We start from the raw sequence: 18,034 nt of genomic DNA, 5'->3' as shown, positions 1-18,034 counted from the left end.
TATAATTACCTACTTAAATTAAGTGCAAATGGTCTAAGAAATATCTTCTTTTTTAGATCATTGTTTGTAGTGTAGTGGTAAATTAATTTCACGTGATGATATGAAAGAAGAGACTGTAACTCATTTGTCCCTTGGACTATCATAATGTTAATTCTTACTAATAATTTGTACTACAATTTAAAAACTATTTAAAGGTAGCATGGCTTTAAGCTTCAGTCACACTAAGATAGGATCACAACTTAATCTGTTAAAACAGGAGCCTGTAATCTTTGCTTTTTGGGTTGTTATACTAAATGAACTCCTACCCTTTTTGACTTGTCTTTGTCATTTTTTTGTTTTTTTTTTATTCTTTTGCTCTGTGCCTTCATCAGAAGACACAGGCCCCACCCTAAACATTTTGTCTAAAACAGTCAATGTTCGGGAGTCTCCTTTGTAATTAAATTTAAAGAACAACTGTTCAATTTATTGAGTATGTTAAACAGAATCATGGATATCTTAATTTAGACAGCATATATGTATTTGTATGGGTTATTCATTAGAAGAGCTTGATGAAAATCTAGTCTGTCTTCAGTAATTGATTTGGAAAATACAGATTTTGGGCCTGTTCGTTTTCCTGCTGGTATGGTATGAGTAGTGCAGATTAACCCTGAACTGGTTTTTACGCCTATTCGTTTTTGACCACCCATCAGTGAACATTAGTCCCTGCCTGGCTACACCTATACAATTTTTCTGACTCCACCATTTTCTGCAATGATTTGGGTCAGCTAAAGGCTTTAGACAACATTTAGTAAACTTGCTGACTGTAAAGAATTGCAGCAGTCAAGCCTTGCTTGAAGTAATGCATGGACTAGTTTGTCAGCTTCCCCCCTTAGATAGTTCTGTTTGCAATATTCCATAAATGTAAGAAAAATATTCTAGAAACTTATTTAATATGTGATTCAAATGACTAGTTATGACAATTCCAGTCAAATAAAGTTGATTCCAGGCCAGTGTGGTTCCCTTAATTCCCATAGAAATTTAACGGGACCACATACTATATCATTAGTAACGTCCATCAGTACTTTTTCAGAGCTATGATTATTCTTTTTTTCTCACATTTCATTCAAGTGAAATATGCTGCTCTTGCTTTAAAAAGGGTAATTGTATACAGCAGTGAATTGTTTTTTCCTGATCAATTGTAGCTCTAAATTAAAGCAGTGAGTCACCATCCTATTATTAAAGTATTTATTTTTCAAAGGAGTTAAATGTCTAAAGTGGTGAGCAGAGAAGAAGCAACCCCATCAACAAAATGATCAATTTGTGAAGGGGAAAAAAAATTAAAGTTTGATGCTTACTAAACAGGGGTCATATTGGACAGGGTTTTGAGGAAATGTTTTTATTTCTTCACAATCAGTGCCATATGTAACAAGATCCAAAGTATGACGATGAGAATGTGTGGGACTATGGACGTTTTGAACAAAGCCAATTAAATCTATGATAGCATTAAAGGCTGCATTTAAGTTATCCCCTTAATGGTAGGAATGTATCTTAAGATTGCCTACTGTTTTGAGCTTGTCAGTATTTGACACTAAATCAGATACAAAGTCTGAACTGATCTTAAAAATAAGGTCCCAGTGGACAATAAAAATATACCAACAGAGGTCGTTTTGATGCTTTACAATTTGGCTGAAGTAACTAATGGTTAAATGTTTAAAATAATTGTAACTATTGACTTACTTATGACCAATCAGTAAACCCCACTGAAAGATTGTTGCTGCTGTTAAATTTGAAATTGCTGGAGTGAGTTGCCCTACTTATCCTGATTAACATGATTATCTTTCTGCAGCCAGGTTTCTGTAAGTCAACATAAATCAATCAGATTATTACAAATTAATCCATTAACCAACACACTCTTTTTAGGAGAGATATCTTATTTTCAGTAAACTACAGTAATTGTTTTACTGTTTTGCTTTATTGGAGTAAGGTTAATTTCAATTACATTATCATGATTTACTTCTGTAGGATTATTTTGTAGTTTATTTGATCTTGGATCTGGGCAAGAGGCTTTCTGAATGGCGAAACAGGTGGGTTATAGTAGAAAAGCTGCAGAGAACTGTGTGTTAAACTACCACTCTGCTTTCTAGTCTGCAAAACAAGTCTAAGAGTCTAAGTTGATGGATGGATGGATATATAAATAAATCCTATTTACCTCATGTGACTAATAGCCACTACATTGGTCATGTTCATTGGCAAAGCTAAAATGAATTAAAATTCAGTGCAGTTGGGCTTAATGTAATTTCTAAACTCATATTTATTTTTAAGTTTGAGATAAGTAACAGCAGATGTTGCCACCCACATTGTTTCCAGTTTGGTTCTCCAGTGCAGTTTGTTAAGGCTGACATCAGAATCTTTTTCTCTGAACACTGCTGTTGAAAATAACATGATTGTGTAGCGTCAAAGCTATAAAATCTACATCACAATTAATTTGTTTATACAGTATTTAGTTTGCAAATGATTTGTACAAACATTTAATTTGGCCAGCTCAAATTCAATGTTATAAATAAAACAGTCCGAGTTCTGAAGCCAAAGGTTTACCTTGATAGGTAGCTGCTAAAGTAGAATTTATTAGATGACTTGACATGATTGTAAAATAATCCAATAACTTAAATTAAATTTTTTTACTTTGTCAAATAATGGCTTGTTTTGCCATGTGATTTACATTTTCTGACTTGAACCATCAGTACCAAAGTTTATTTTTTCCAGTCTCTCCCCACAAGTGTTATATAAATAATAACAAAGATGAAAATTATGTATGTGATAAACCATTTATCATTTAACCTGATGAGCCATTGAATTGATTGAAACATGGCATGTGTTTGGACATTTTATTGAACATGGCGAATATTAAAAACATATGAAGATAAAGAATGCTACACTCATTCAGTGCTCATAATGTAGAGAAACAGAAAAAAACAACTTTATATTTTAGACAAATGGGTTCATTTTTCATTTTATCCCCTACATTTACATTTCTGTCAAAAATAACAAACCAGTTATCCTGTAACTAACACAATATGGCATTTATAAAGAAATAAACAAACATTTTTAAGCACTAACATCTTTACATACTAGATATATCAATAAGATGCATTTTACTTCTACTTAAAGATTAAAAATCAATAAATAAATCACTCAGTCTTTGTAAGACTGACAAAGTCTAGTAGGCTGTACATGTACAGCCCCAAACCAGGGGCAATTGCACAAAGTAATATATTTAATACTGCCTTGTAAATGTAAGATATTTCTCACATATAATACTATTATGTCCTTCACAAAATCCGGAAAAATTTTTTTTTTTATATTTTAGACAGCAGAGCTTGAGACAAAGCGAATCCTCTGGGAGTAAACAAGATCAGTAAAATATAACACTAGGTTGGCACATGTAAAGACTGCCACAACCAGCTTACTATCCCAGGGACATTCACCACGTGGACAGTCCTCAGGACGAGCAGTGCTGCCGTACTTTTTATCAAAGCTGAAGATGGGCCAGATCAGTGCAGTACTGAGGTACAGGATCACAGCAAAGAACGTGTAGACGACCACAAAACGATCAAAGGGGAACCTCAGGGCTGACGTTCTTCCAGACACAGTCAATATGATGACGATCACGGTCAGAGAAAAACAAAGGCTGTACACCACCACACAATATTGGGTGGCAATGTACTGGTTGTACTCACTGTCATTAGCAAGAGCCCCAAAAATAATGCAGGCCACAAAACCCTGGACCACCTTGAGTAGACCAGACACTGTGGCCATGTAGCCCACCACAGCTCCTGGTTTTGCTCTGGTCAGAATTACCTCGGCTCCATACGGGAAGCAGCAAACACTGGAACAGACCGTGACAGAAATGCGGTAGATTTGAACTTCGTAGTCCTCCTCAGCGTAATCTGTTTGCAGAAAGTAAACCGGGTAAACCACAGAAGCAGTGATGTACATGAGTGTTGCTAACATGGCGAAGGCCACAGTGAAGTTATCCCAGGATATTGGCATGCAGCTGTGGAGCCGTGTGATGTCCAAGGTGAACACGACCAGTGTGATGGTGAAGCAGAAGCACCAAACAAACATGCAGAAAGTCCCATAATTTGCACTGTAACCTGCGCTGTGGGACACCAGGGCGATTATGGTGCAGCCAAGTACCAGCTGGCATATTCGGGCTGCACCTAAAGGTGACAGCACAGCGTCCTTGTTGAGGTAATGTCCCCCATGAGGATCCATAATGTTGATGAGTCTTTGAGACCTTGATGTCTTCCTCTGGAATATTCTTTGACTTAGTGTTGGTGTTCTTACGGCCTACTCTCCTTTCTCACATGGACCTCACCCTTTTCTTGGTTTGCTCTTAAAGATGACCACTAATTACAAATGTCTGAACTTGCCTTGTAATTAAAGCAGCATGCTTTAAATCAGGTTACATTTACAGACAGATGTGTTGATGTTTCTCAGTCAGTTTTCAAAGAGCAAAAAAGTTAAAATGTGCTTTTTTACTGACACACAAATCCTTAAATGATATTTATATCGAGTGCTGAAAAGTCATTTAAAAAAGCCCTCAATAAACCATATTTTTCTGTGTCTTACATAATACAGCAGATGTCCACTAAAGTTTCAATTTAGTCCTGCTTACTGTCTTGTCTTGGTGTTGTCCATTTAAAAAAAAAAGTTTCCTTTCCAGTTTGACTCCTTTAAGAGTTTTATCCAGACATCGGTCTTCCACAATAGGTCTCCATAATAACAGGTGGAAAAGTTTATCGTTGTGCCAATCAAGTCCAGTAGGCCTTCAGTTGCCCATCAGATTTTTCCTTGCTCTTTGGCTTGTTCATCCAGTCCCCTTTTAGCTTCTCCTAGTTTATACTTTTCACTTCTCTCTACCTGCGCAGGCACATCCTGTTCCTTCTGTCTGTGTGTCACTGTGCATTTGGTGGGCTGCTATGGGTGACTGTTTAAATGAAAGGTTTGTGAAGAGCGCAGGCTCAACCAGGCCTTTGCCAGCTCTATAAATAGGAGGTCTATATTCCACAGAGGGGCGGGAGGCTGCATGTGGCTGGCAGCATGAGAGTCGTATTTCTGGAGAGGCTAACTCAAAACTCCCTTCAGTGTAGGAGACTGGCATTTACATGCAGTGTAATGACAGGGAGGGAGGTAAAAAACTTCCATTAAAGACATAAATTACATATGGGCCGAGAGGGAAGATTATACACAAGTGTTAGCAAATTTAGCTCTAACACGTGAGAGGGAAGCAACACTTCCAGTACATGTAATATTATTGTACCGTTATTTTTGATTTATGAACTTTAGTAGGTTTTTTTATTGGAACAACTGAAATATAATCTTTCTTACTGGTTTAAATTTTTTTTGTCAGAGTTGCTTTATAACATCTTGGATTTATATATTTGTTTTTAGCAGAGCTGTGAAAAGTAGTAAAGTTTATGACTCAAGTAGAAGAAGAAATCCTTCTGTTTAAAAAAACTTTTGTAGAAGCGACCTTAAGTTAATACCTTTAGTTTTTTTACTGAAGTAAAAATGTAAAATTAGCATTTTTTCAACTACTAAAAAATAAAAGCAACGCAGGAAAAAAAAGTTAAGAACAGATGCTTTTAAACTTTATACTGGTTACTACACTACCCTAATAAAGGAATATTTTTTTACAATTCTGGATGATAACTTCCATATACTTAATTTTCTCAGTTTTATAACTAATGGTAACATGTCAGATTTAATTTTGCATCATCTTGAAAAACTATTTTGGTATGTGACCAACAACAAGTTGGAGCATCACCAAGTCCAACAAGACATAACGTTAATGGGCTTCAATGATGAAAAAAAAAAAACTATTTTTAAAATGTAAGGAGTAGAAAGTTGAGATCATTGCAAAAAAATGTAAGGAGGAGAATTAAAAAGTTGTCTAGAAAATAATTACTCCAGTAAAGTATTGATAGATAAAATTTCTACTTAAATAAGGTAACAAAGTATTTGTACTTTGTTACTTGACATCACTGGTTTTAACAGCTTATATTTGAAATCTAGTTCAGCACTTCTTTGGGTTGCGCTGTTTTCAGAGTGCTTATAGATAAAGATGGCTTAGCCAAGATTTACTAGAAAATCTCCTTGTCAAAAAGGAAAAGTGAAATTATTATTATCCATCCATCCATCCATCCATCCATCCATCCATCCATCCATCCATCCATCCATCCATCCATCCATCCATCCATCCATCCATCCAACCAACCAACCATCCAACCTCCTGGTTCACACTCTTTCAGCCAGCAAATGCTAGAGAGTCTGAGAAGTATCCGGTCTTTCTTTTAGGCCAGTTGCTTCATATTTTCCCATTTAAATAAACCCTTTGTCTCAATGTTTTGCTTTGCAAAGCTGAACAGTACACTGCATTGACGAGACACAGACAGATTATCTTGTTTGAATGGCTTTTCCAGAGTAGCAGAAAGGCCAGCACAACAATAGGTAACTTGTTGGAGGCAAAACAAATCTAATATTCATTTAACATAGCCCTGTTCTAGGCTATCGCACTGGTACTGTAGCTATTTGTATTTGCATAATACAGTTCACAGTTTAGATGGAGCCAAAAGGCAGCTGATAAAGATTGAAGCGGGACAATTATTAAAGACAACAATGTAGGGATTGAAATAATTTCTAAAGTATGTAGACCTGCCAACAGGGGGATTTTACATGTGTGATTTCTCCATAAATAGTAATAAATGCTCTCTTGCATATAGATCATCGTATTAAAATCAAACTGGGATAGGCATGGGGTGTCAGAATGTGTCAGATCTCTTCTCAAACATAACATTTGTGTTTGAGAGCAGCTTGAAGGAAGTGACTGACAATGGCTGGCACAGGTAGCAAAGCTGGCTCTTATACTCCAGATTTGGGCTTGTTTTATTACCCTCTGTGATAGTTAAACATCTGTTAGATTGCAATCATTCTATATACACAGAAATTCTGAAATCTGGAATTTGGGTGGTCGCAGTATATGAAACATAGTCTAACATGTAATGGTTTAAATTGGTCTATAAATTATTTTGCTAAAAGTAAAGTAAAAAAGCTAATATTTTCCAATACATTTCATATTCTTCCTTTTTTTAACCTTTTGATAGGAAAACAGCCTATCCCAAGTTAAGACACAAATGCTTTTTTTTATGCTTTTTCCTTCCTACCTACCTACCTACCTACCTACCTACCTACCTACCTACCTACCTACCTACCTACCTACCTACCTACCTACCTACCTACCTACCTACCTACCTACCTACCTACCTACCTACCTACCTTCCTACCTACCTACCTACCTACCTACCTACCTACCATCCATACAAGTAAAAATATCTTGGATAAATGGATCAAAATAAAATTAAATCAGCTGTATTTGGAATAAACTCAGATCAGACATAAAATGTAATATGTTTGTCGCAATTCAACTTATTGGGTAGCTCAACTAGGGCGCATGTAATGTTACCTGACCTGATTAGAAAAGAAAAACAAAGGCTCTCAAACTCTAAGAGTGCAAATTTGTGAAACAATACAAAAAGAAAGCTGAACAATGCAGGATAGATCCATTTAAGGTATTAAATTTGTTCATTTAAAAAGGAATGACATAATTGTGATACAGATTTAAAGTCTAGGGTTCATTTTATCCTCAAAACTTTACAGACTTTATTAATCTGTTTTTCTTACTTAGGATACTTTTTCAACTGTAGGTTGCTATGACGTGATGAAAGTCCTCCAATGATATGATGAAGTCTCCTGATCCTTTACAGTATATCACTCTCTCAAAAGACAGTAAATATTATTCTATCTCGGCCAATACTCATGTTTACTGAATTATAACAAATAATTAGACTGCTCGGAAATGTTCACCTTATAATATATGTAATCTCTAGCTTTTTGGGTGTGATACAAAGACATGCAATTAGCACAAAGCAAAGAACAACAGTGTATTTACAATTTACAAAGAATCACTTCTCTGTGAAAATAGCAATTATAAATATGATTTACATAACAAAATAAATATGTAAAAATTACCAATGTAGCTTGAGTTACCTTTTTTTGTTAAAAAACATATGATACAGAATAAAATTACAATCAGTAATACTTCTTTTTTCTGGTGTAATGTAAAATAGAGGTCCTTTACAAACATCATTTATAAAGTCATCATTACATACAAACATTGTCATTATATTAAAACATGATCTCTATGATGAAATATAAGAAGGGAGTTACAATAGTGAACACTTCCAAAGATCTATACAGATGCTCATAAAATATACAATACACAACAATGTCTCCCTTTCAATGTTCATCATGCATTGATTTGATTACTGTTTAGCTATATGGAGGTGACCTGATGTGAGTTTGCATCCTCCTATGAGGTTTGAACTCTCCTTTCTTGATGACACAGCCCATAAAAAGAAGGTATAGATGCAATGGCAGTAGAGCTTGTACTGCGTGTGTAGCTACTGGTGACATGTTTCCAGGTCCACCTGAGCACCATTTCAGAAAATTGTTAGAACTGATATTTTAAAATCTTAATTTGCAAAAATCTGCAAATTTGATATAAGTTATGGGCCAATTAAAAGTATCAGGGTACAATGAGGTAATATAAAGTTATGATATATAAATCACCTTAATGTTTTTATCATATGATTGCTACAAGTGAAGGTCTTTTAATGAGATGCTAGGGGACACTTTCTATATCTATATCGGAAATGGAAAGTCAGAATTATCTGTTTGGAAATATTTCTGATAGTAAAAATCAGACAGTAATGGTATGGAATAAAAATGGGCCGTCATCTATTACACTTAGAGTAACATTGTTTTAAAACAACTGGTGGCAAGTCAAGAGCAGTATGACTATAACGCTTTTGTCTGATCACTAACAACCTGAACGAATCCAACTAATTCACAAGTCATTCGTTTTTCAGGTAATCATGCTTTTATTTTTCTTTAAAGAGAAAATAATTATAAAAATAAATTTAATTTTATGCAATAAACACCTGATGGACCACACTCAGTATTTTACACAGGTCCTTCAATTTATATTGGTCAACACTAGTGTTGTTATTTGTAATATATCTAATTCGAGTAGATTATATGTTAATATTACAGCACTTGAAATCTGCTAGTAAATTTACTGAGTAGTTATTTTTATATTTTTGCACAGGTCAATGTATTGAAAACTGTAATAATTAGTATTTTTGGTCATTTTAGCAGCAGTTTTAAGTATTGTTGCTTTTCTGTCATGATCTATTGTCTTTCTTTGAATGTCACATTTTTACTCAATCTTATATTTTAAAAATCTTGAAGCAGCCCATACGTACTTACAGCTTTGTCTGCTCATTTTCATAATTATTGTAACATAAATGTCTGACTTCTTTTTATTCATGTACCTTCAATACTAAATAAAGGCAACAAGTGCTTGTTTTTTTGTTTGTTGTTTTAGAGCTTTCTTAACTGTGTGCTTTTCTATCATTTTACCCTGTTTCTGCTAAAAACACAAGCTCATATGTTTTTCTATTACAAACTCGACATCTATAGTAAATAAACCCCTAAAAGACAAAAGGTGATGGATACAGTTTTTTTTTTTTATAGGCTCTACTGACTAACTAACATATCAAATAGTATTTTTGTATTATTATTGTGTTGACTAAACTTATTCTTTACAAAAGGATCACAAAATTAAATATCAAATGACAGTTTGCATCATGAAAAGTGAATTACATTCAAAATATTTGTTGTTGGTGCTTTTACTCAGAAAAAAAATATTGTTTATGGTAGCAGAAAGTGGTGCCTGGTCAAGGTGGTGGGCCTGGTGTGTTAAACCTGACTTCAGGATCAAAGTGAAGCATTTAGGATGATAGGAGGTATTGGATTCAAAGTGGGGATAATGAGCAGAGGTATAAGTTATAGGAGACAAGCTGGAGAGACCCTCCAGTCCTGCTTGGTTCTAGCTTACAATAGAAGTATGTGCCCCTTTAGCTGCCGCTGCTGAGCATGCCTAGTAATTTGCTTGGGTCCATGCCCTGCTGCTGGGCCATCTTCTGGACGTCAAAGCCCATGTGCATCAGGAACTGCACCACGGTCATCTCCTGCCCAGTGAATTGGTCCCTGATGGTTGGACAGGTTGGGTTGCAGTGAGGCCAGGGGCAATTGTCAATCAGATGCACAGGGCAGGCTTTGGGTGGCGCCTTGTTGTTCCTGCTGTCATGAAGGCTGCGGTCCCAGCAGTGCAGGGCTCGGGGAAGAGAAGTCCCTTTGACCTGCACATCGATCCAGTAGCTAATACACAACACAAGAGGGCGCTGTTAGCTCATGGTAGAAAAAACATACCACTCTTAAGCAGTGGTCTCCTGCTCAAAAACTTAATAGCTAGTGTCTTGCAACTTTTTAACACATCCCTTGTCCTACACGCCTGAATTAAATAGCTAAACTACCTCACTGGCATACAGTCAAGCTATGCTGAGCTCTGCTAATGAGTGCATGTAGGAGTCAGATGTACTGAAGCAGAATAGCATGACAATAATGCTTGAGGATTTGAGTTTGAGACCACTGTTCTAAAGACAATACATTTACTCACCTTCTGGTGATAACTTCATGAGATAGGCATGCTGGAGCAAACATAGCCCTGAACAAAAGGAGATGCGAATATTAAAATGAATAAGTAAACACAGATTTTGAAACTCTTTACTTAAATCGTTGCCATGCAGTCTTACGGGACATCTTTTAGAGTGTTTCTCAGCTCAATGCCTAGATTCTGGATGTAGCGCCACTGGCCTTCTTGCACAGGCTGCCCTGTTAGCTGAATGTTGTCAACTGTCAACTGGGCCTCATCAAACAGCCACTGGACCACAAACACAGGACCTGCACAGGAAACAAGGAGCAAAATGGTGCAAAATATTGGCATATCTAAAATTATACAAATAAAACCAGCCAAACTTCTTTACAAAGTAAAACTAGTAAATCTAACAAGCATTGTTCTCTTCTATTGTAGTAGTGCAAAAAACGTTACTTTCACATCTGTTTAATATATTTTGTATTTTTCTGCTTCTCTGCAGAACTAAGTTTAAAGCTGGTGTTTCTTGTTTATCATCATGTATCACTTTAATCACAATGCAAATGTTATTTCATACTTGTTGTTTTTTTTTATTATAACTAAGTGGTTAAATTAAATCCCTATGTTCTAGTCATTCTGCTTTTATGGCAATAAACAGTATCCACCAGTTGGTCAGAGATATTCTGGTTTGATCCAAGGTCATTATCTGTCTTGGGGTCAGTCCGAAAGTAAAAAGCAGTTTAAAAAAAAACATAATTGATAATTCATGTGTAATCCTAGTATTCTAATGGTTAGTTATGAACAACATTTAACAAAAAAAAAATAATAATAACTACAAAGAGGAATAGACTAGTACACATTTTTTTAAGTCCATGAACCAATCTTATTTAGGAGGTGGGACTCTGGAACCTAGCTCCATTGGTTGGACAGCTCCATTGGTTGGACACTGGAATTGCCCGTGGACCCGTAGGCCAAGGGCTGTTTTGGGTCTGCATGTCCTTCCCCAGTCCCCTGTTTAACATTGGCAATTGTTGGGGCTGTATCAGATCTTTCCTGGGCACCTTAGATCTCTTTGTATTGCCGGCTGTCATGATTGACACGCCTCTTATGTCATATAACATTATATAACATTATAGCATTGTGTGGTGTTTCGGAAAGTGCCCCTAGACTGGCAGACTGTGGTGGTGGTACTCTTCCATGAGAAGCGGGATGGAAGGGTGGGTTCCAACTACAAGATGATCCCACTTCTTAGCATCCCCAGGAAAGCCTATGCCAGGGTACTGGAGAAGAGAGTTCTGGTGTTTGTTGAACTTCAGCTTCAGGAGTAGTGTGGTTTTCTTCCCTTCTGTGGAACACTGCAACAGCTCTACATCATCTGCAGGGTGCTTGAGGGTTCATAGAAGTTTGCCTAACCAGTCCACATATGTTTTGTGGACTTTGAGAAGGCATTTGACCATGCCCCCTTGGTGCCTTGGGGGAGTAGTCCAGGAGCACAGAGTCTTGGGCCTTTCATTTAGAGCCATCCGGTCAAGTGAAGCAGGAGTTTGGTCCAAGTTGCCGGCATTAAGTTTGAGCTGTTCCTAGTCCATCTTGGACTTTGGCAGTGCTGTCCTCTGTCACTGATCCTGTTCATTGCCTTAACAGGACTGGAGGGTCTGTGGACCAGCAAAATTTGCCTCTGCTTTTTGTTAATGATGTGGTTCTGCTGGCTTCCTCCCACTAAGACTTACAGCTTTTGACGGGGCACTTTTCAGCCCAGTGCAAAGCTCTGCCAAATCTGATGAAGCTCTGCTAAATCAGAGGCCATGGTTCTTGGTTGGAGAACGGTGGCTTGGATTCTCTTTAGGCCAGAGGAGAGTTTCTATCTCAATTGAGGGGTTTTAAGTATCCTGGTCTCCCGTTCACGAGTGAGGAGGGAATGAAGCAGAAAAACCATAGATAGATCAGTGCAGCTGCCACTATCATGCGGCTGCTGCACTGGTCCCTAATGGTGAAAAGAGAGCTGAGATAAAAGGCAAAAGAGATAAAAGGCCAAGTTCTTAATTCTATGGCCTACATTACTACCCTATTGTCATGAAATCTGGATCATGGCTAAAGGAATGCAATCCTGGATAAAAGTGGGCTGAAATAAGCTTTCTCTGCAGGGTGCACAGCCACCTAGAAAAAGAGCTTCATCTCCACCAAATCCAGGGAAGTCAGCTAAGGTGGCATGGACATCTGTTTTGCATGCCCCCTGCATGCCTCCCTAGGGAGGTATTCCAGACATGTCCCCACAGGAGGAGGTCCAGAGGACAGCCAAGGACAAGCGGGAGTAACTATGCCAGAAGAGCTATAGAAGGTGTCAGGGGGGAGGGAAGTCAGGGAGTCTCTGTTGAGACTGCTACCTAGGAGCTGATCCCTGATAAGCAAAATATGACCAGCAGGAGTACAAGATTTCTTTTTATCAAAACTTCTGCTTTCTCATGTTTCATTAAAATGTTCCATGCTAGTTCCAATTGTCTTGGGCTATACAGGAAACCAGGAGGCCCAACATGAAAAACTTACTTTTTATTGAAGGGAAGACTCTGTATCCAAAGAAACAATTCCACTCCTCTCCTTCATGGCTTTGTCTGCACCTCTCGGGTACCACACTTCCCCAATACCTTATAGAAGACGCAACAAAGCAACATAAGCAACAATGCTTTTCATATAAAACAATCAACTGTGTCATGACTTTTTGATTTTGTTTTTGTCCCTTACTTGATTCCTCTCTTGATAGTCTCTGTGGGTGTGCAGCTCATGGTATCCACACAATCTGTGCAGTGATACTGCTTGTTGTCTAAGAACCAGCCTGAGTCAGACAGCCCTCGCACCTGTATCCCAGCATACCCCATCCCCTCAAGGAGCTCAGCTACACGATCCACATTCAGCAGAACTCCAGTACCACCAGCACTGCAAACACAAATTTAAAATTACATTCACATCGCCAAGCACACAACAAATCTCCCCTGACTTTAAGATTTAAAATGTAAATACCTGCTTCCTGCTAAAAGAAGGACTCTGGCATTGTCTAGACCTTTGGTCAGAAGATTCTTGACTACCTCTTGGATAATAAGGGAGCCCATGAAGGCATATCCGTCTAAAAACATCAGAAAAAAGAGCTGTAAAATAGCCATTATTTAAGTATAAACAGATTGTCCTGATTGAGAGGAATTCAAGATTTCTTACTCTGCTCTGTCTTGGCTGTAGCACCACTCCACACATCACTGGAGCAATAGGGAATGAACCTGCACAATTGACATAAAGTTAAAGCTGCCTGTAGGGATTTTAGTCAGAGCAATCGGTAAGCATAGGAACAAAAGTCAGCTTACACCATGTTTGCATTCCACCAGTGAGGGTTTTCCTCTGGCAGTGGAGACAGGATCCCCGTGCCTGCAGAGACAGATGTATCATTAGCCATCCTGGCTCCCCTCCATTCCCCAGACACATCCTCCTCTTACTCATCATCATTACCAAAAGGATTATAGTCATTACACTGCAATGACAGAGAAAGGAATCTATGCTTTCTTTTTAGTGGGCGCCAGGTAACTATTTTGCAACAACTTTAAGACTGGTTGTAAGGTCTTAATAACACTGTGTATGAGTGCAAATCATATCTGATCTTTTTCATTGCAAAAACGTCAAAGCAAGTTCTGCTTTCCCCTCTGTGGTGCAAACAAGCTGACCTCTTTTAGTTTGGGCCCACTTAGAAGAACTCATAAACCGCCTCATGGTCTCGTATCGGCCATCACAGTTCTCCTTATTGAAGCAGTACCAGCCACCTAAAAATGATGAACAGGGAATGGTAAAAAAGGACCCATTACATATCTATTCTATAACCATAAAATCCCTAGTTTGATGTGTTACAAAGTTGATAAATAGCACACCTTCAAGGAATATCAGCCAGCGTCTACTGCCTCGGGACTCTTTCAGATAGTACCTGCATGAAAAAAAGAGTCATTGTATATTTCATGGACTGCATATTGTGTGCAAATATATTTTAAACAATGTGATACAGATGCAAGGTAACAATATAACAAATGTGACCTCATCCCTTTGAAATGAAAAAGGATATTTTACTACATTGACATTTATCTGTAAAGACTGACGGAAAACAGCAACTGTTGAGAACAATGAGCCTATTTGTATTTTCAGCTTAGATGTAACACCTGAGCAGGAGATAAACATCATTTTGACCCTTATTTCAGGTATAGCACCATTATTTCTGGAGCTACAGCTTATCATTCTTCTGTCTCCTTCACAGTGTTGATAAAAAAAAAAAATTCAGAGAAATTAGACATGTTTAAAGACTTGTGTATGCACTGTGGCATATAATATAAAATCAGAGTTAGCCATCTTTTGACACGAGAATTGAAGAACAAGTTTCATTAATGCTGGAATCTTTGAGAAGCACGCTTTCTGCTTTCAGTCCACAAGAGGGCATTGCACTTGTGAAAAATACTTAATTTCATTCAAACCAAACAAATCTTATGTTAGACGCAGAAGCTCCTAAATGAGAGTTTAACTTTTTTCTATTTCCTCAGCTTTACTAATCACTCATCTTGAGAGACTGCCAAAAGACATCTCAGTGAGTTTAAAAACCACAGTCTTGGCTTGAACTTTTCAAATGCTTGTTCAGACCACGAAATTACACTTTTTGGCCTCAAATAATTTTCATGTTACCTTTGCCAGCAAAAGTCATCAATGCAGGATGAGGGCCCTTAGCCATGCACCAACAAAAAATAAAATAAAATGTTCTTGGGAAAGTTAAAAAGCTACAATATAAAGGTGCCGCTATGACATACTGAACAAGTGCTACTCCAGGAGGTGAAACACAACACCATTCCTGTCTGCAGGGCTTAAAGGTTGTATCCTTGGATGAGTGTAGCTGTGATTAATAGGTCTCAGGAAAATGCCGTTTATATGGATTAGCAACCTAGCTGTGAATGGCCATCTGCCAGAAGTGCTGGGTCTCTGAAGCGCTAAGAGGTTTACAGTGAAAGCAGACTATTCTTACCACATGGCATTATGACTTTGAGGAATTAGACAGGATTCTAAATCCATAAAGAGACATGAAATTTACTCCATGACTAAACTCCTCTAGGACTGGCTCTTTGCACAAAAGAAAGTCATGCAAAAACATTTGATTTGGCATAAATGAGGACAGCAATAGAGTGTATTTTGAAGGGCACTTATTGAGTGAGTTAGTTTATCTTTGTAATTTTTTTCATAAAGTTTATGGATGCTGATCTTCTGGCCATATTATGCCTTTGGAGTTTTGACAATTTCTGACCCAATGTTTACCTCACTATATTGCCATCACCCACAGGATTTTTTCTACACAAACATACAAAACTAAAGTAAAAAAAAAAAAAACCCTGAGTTATATATGTGGGTTTACATTTGGGGAGGGCCAAAAGGAAGACACTATCCCTCGCTCTGACTGTCATGTCCCAAACTCAATAAAGACAATAGTAAAAGGGCAATATTTCCTTTCCTACTTTGGAAGAGCTACCTGATCCACAATCTGATGTAATAGATCGAGGAGGCTTCCAATGATGGACAACATGAAATTTTTAAGCAAAAAATTATATATTTGACACATTTACAGTATAATCTAGCGGTCGTTATATACAGATATTACACATACAGATGATATAATAAGAATAAAACATCTTAGATGTGGGTTTTGTGATTAATGTCCTGTCACACCACATAACATGTTTTGTAAAGATCCTTCTTTTATTAACATATTAGCTAAATTTGAACGTTTGTATTTTATTTTCCAGCCAAATACAGGTTTCAAATAAAAACTTCAGACACAGTTCATCTCCCGTAATCTCTCAAAAAGTCTGCAATGGGCATGGGTCTGCAAACTTAGCTTTCTGCAGTGCAAATCCTGCATTCTAATTTAAAGCAAAGGAAATGAACCATGGGCCATGTGGCTCTCCACAAATTTCACGCTTCGCTGACGCAAAGCAGCTGTCCAGCTCCTACCTGATCCTGACCGGGTCTGTTTTTTTCCCCTTTTTTTATTGTTTGTTTTATTTTATTTGGAAAAGATCAAATTTACTCCAAAAAGGGGGAATAAAGTAAACTGAACGCATTAGAACCACATATACAGTCCTCAAAAATAAATCTTTCCCATGTTCCGTTTCATGTAACTTTAAACTCCATTCTGTTCATGCAACAAAATTAACATAATGCATAAATTATTTGGCTTCATGCAGGGAATGAATTTGACTAAGTTAAGAAACAGGTTCATTTTCAGAAAGAGGTGAACATGAAAGCCTATATTTTGGAGCAGAGCAGCGCAGCTCAGGTGATAACGATGCTTAATTTGACCACATAACTACCTAAACTCTAGAGTAAGTGGCTACATACCCGGCAGGACTCCCATCGTTGCAGGTGACAGAAGTGTTCACTAGAAGATTCAGCTTCATGTCATGATCAAGCTTCTGTGCCGAGCAGGGGTACAGGGACTGCGCCAGGTTCTTCACCTGCGTCATGAAATTATCCATGTTCTCCTCCACTGCGGTGAAGTCCAGAGGAAAGCTCTCCGTGGTGTCGCCCCGGTCTGCCCGGTGCGTGGGAGGAGGCGGCGAGCGGCGCGGCTGCGAGTTGCGGCCGCCCCGGAACCTCCGTGCGCAAAGCGCGCCGGACTGCATCAGCACCAGCAGAAACAGCATCAGCAGCAGGGATGGAAACATTCTCACGCCTGTCATCTCATATGCTTCTACAAATAGAACTGTAAACGAGGGATAAAACTTTCCTAAGCGAATTAACAGTTGTTGACAAAGCGTTTAGATTTGTTAAAACTTAAAATCTGAGATAAATTAGCCCTATTCGACCATTTAGTCATCTATAAAAAAGTACTGATCTCGGTTTAAATTTGGGAAATTCTCTTTAACAAGACATATAAAGGCGCATCTGGATCAAGCGCACAAGCCTGAACAACAACACTTGTGCCATGCTCTTGTATTTTATTCAAACTTTCCCCCCATGTGCATCCATCCAGCCAATCGCTGGCGCGGGGGCAGGACTCAGGGCACGATCAAGCGTGGCAGACTACCCCCATTTTTTTTTCTTTTTTTTTTATGCAGGGAAAAATGTGGATGCGTTGGTTCTTTTGATCCACAAATTTTTTATTTGATGTGGTAGCTTTTACTGGCCTTGAAATGCCCATTTCCCATACCACAGCAAATTTATGAAGTGAGAATACACACTGACAGAGAAAAAACAAGCGACACAAATATTTGTAAAAATTTGGGAAATATTTCCATCAATATAGAATACGAAGTTATTATATATCTGTTGTATTTGTTAATTTGATTAGATTATTTTTTGCTTTCTGAGTTGCTCCTGTTCTTGAAAAGGACTCTGTTTTTTCATCCAGACTCAGTCTCTGAAGATCAAAGC

At 37.8% G+C, this 18,034-nt stretch overlaps 2 protein-coding genes across 2 annotated transcripts; both read right to left on the bottom strand.

Moving 5' to 3' along the window:
- Window positions 1-3,307: 3,307 nt before the first annotated feature.
- LOC119778285 (myeloid-associated differentiation marker-like protein 2) lies at window positions 3,308-5,013 on the bottom strand. The gene has a single exon (XM_038277449.1). It carries the CDS (start codon window positions 4,252-4,254, stop codon window positions 3,343-3,345), a length of 912 nt encoding a protein of 303 aa, XP_038133377.1. The 5' UTR covers window positions 4,255-5,013; the 3' UTR covers window positions 3,308-3,342.
- A 3,391-nt stretch (window positions 5,014-8,404) lies between these two features.
- On the bottom strand, window positions 8,405-17,570 carry notum1a (notum, palmitoleoyl-protein carboxylesterase a). Its single transcript, XM_038277446.1, has 11 exons — window positions 17,000-17,570; window positions 14,503-14,555; window positions 14,302-14,397; window positions 13,948-14,008; window positions 13,805-13,863; window positions 13,613-13,715; window positions 13,337-13,528; window positions 13,142-13,239; window positions 10,758-10,905; window positions 10,622-10,669; window positions 8,405-10,323 (listed from the first exon to the last, which is right to left on the bottom strand). The coding sequence occupies exons 1-11, from the start codon at window positions 17,338-17,340 to the stop codon at window positions 10,020-10,022; spliced, it is 1,503 nt and encodes a 500-aa protein (XP_038133374.1). The 5' UTR covers window positions 17,341-17,570; the 3' UTR covers window positions 8,405-10,019.
- Between the last annotated feature and the right edge of the window lie 464 nt (window positions 17,571-18,034).

Source organism: Cyprinodon tularosa, unplaced genomic scaffold, assembly GCF_016077235.1.
Source record: "Cyprinodon tularosa strain WSP-4 unplaced genomic scaffold, ASM1607723v1 ctg131, whole genome shotgun sequence".
Lineage (NCBI taxonomy): Eukaryota > Metazoa > Chordata > Actinopteri > Cyprinodontiformes > Cyprinodontidae > Cyprinodon > Cyprinodon tularosa.
Note: the sequence above shows the minus strand (reverse complement) of the source record. Positions and strands in the feature narration are given on the sequence as shown.

Coding starts and splice junctions, on each gene's coding strand:
- LOC119778285 (XM_038277449.1), bottom strand. CDS start 4,254: ATGGATCCTCATGGGGGACATTACCTCAACAAGGACGCTGTGCTGTCA.
- notum1a (XM_038277446.1), bottom strand. CDS start 17,340: ATGACAGGCGTGAGAATGTTTCCATCCCTGCTGCTGATGCTGTTTCTG. Junction 14,398..14,502: donor CTGGCTGATATTCCTTGAAG/GTGTGCTATTTA, acceptor CATCATTTTTAG/GTGGCTGGTACTGCTTCAAT. Junction 13,864..13,947: donor TGGTGGAATGCAAACATGGT/GTAAGCTGACTT, acceptor TCAATTGTGCAG/GTTCATTCCCTATTGCTCCA.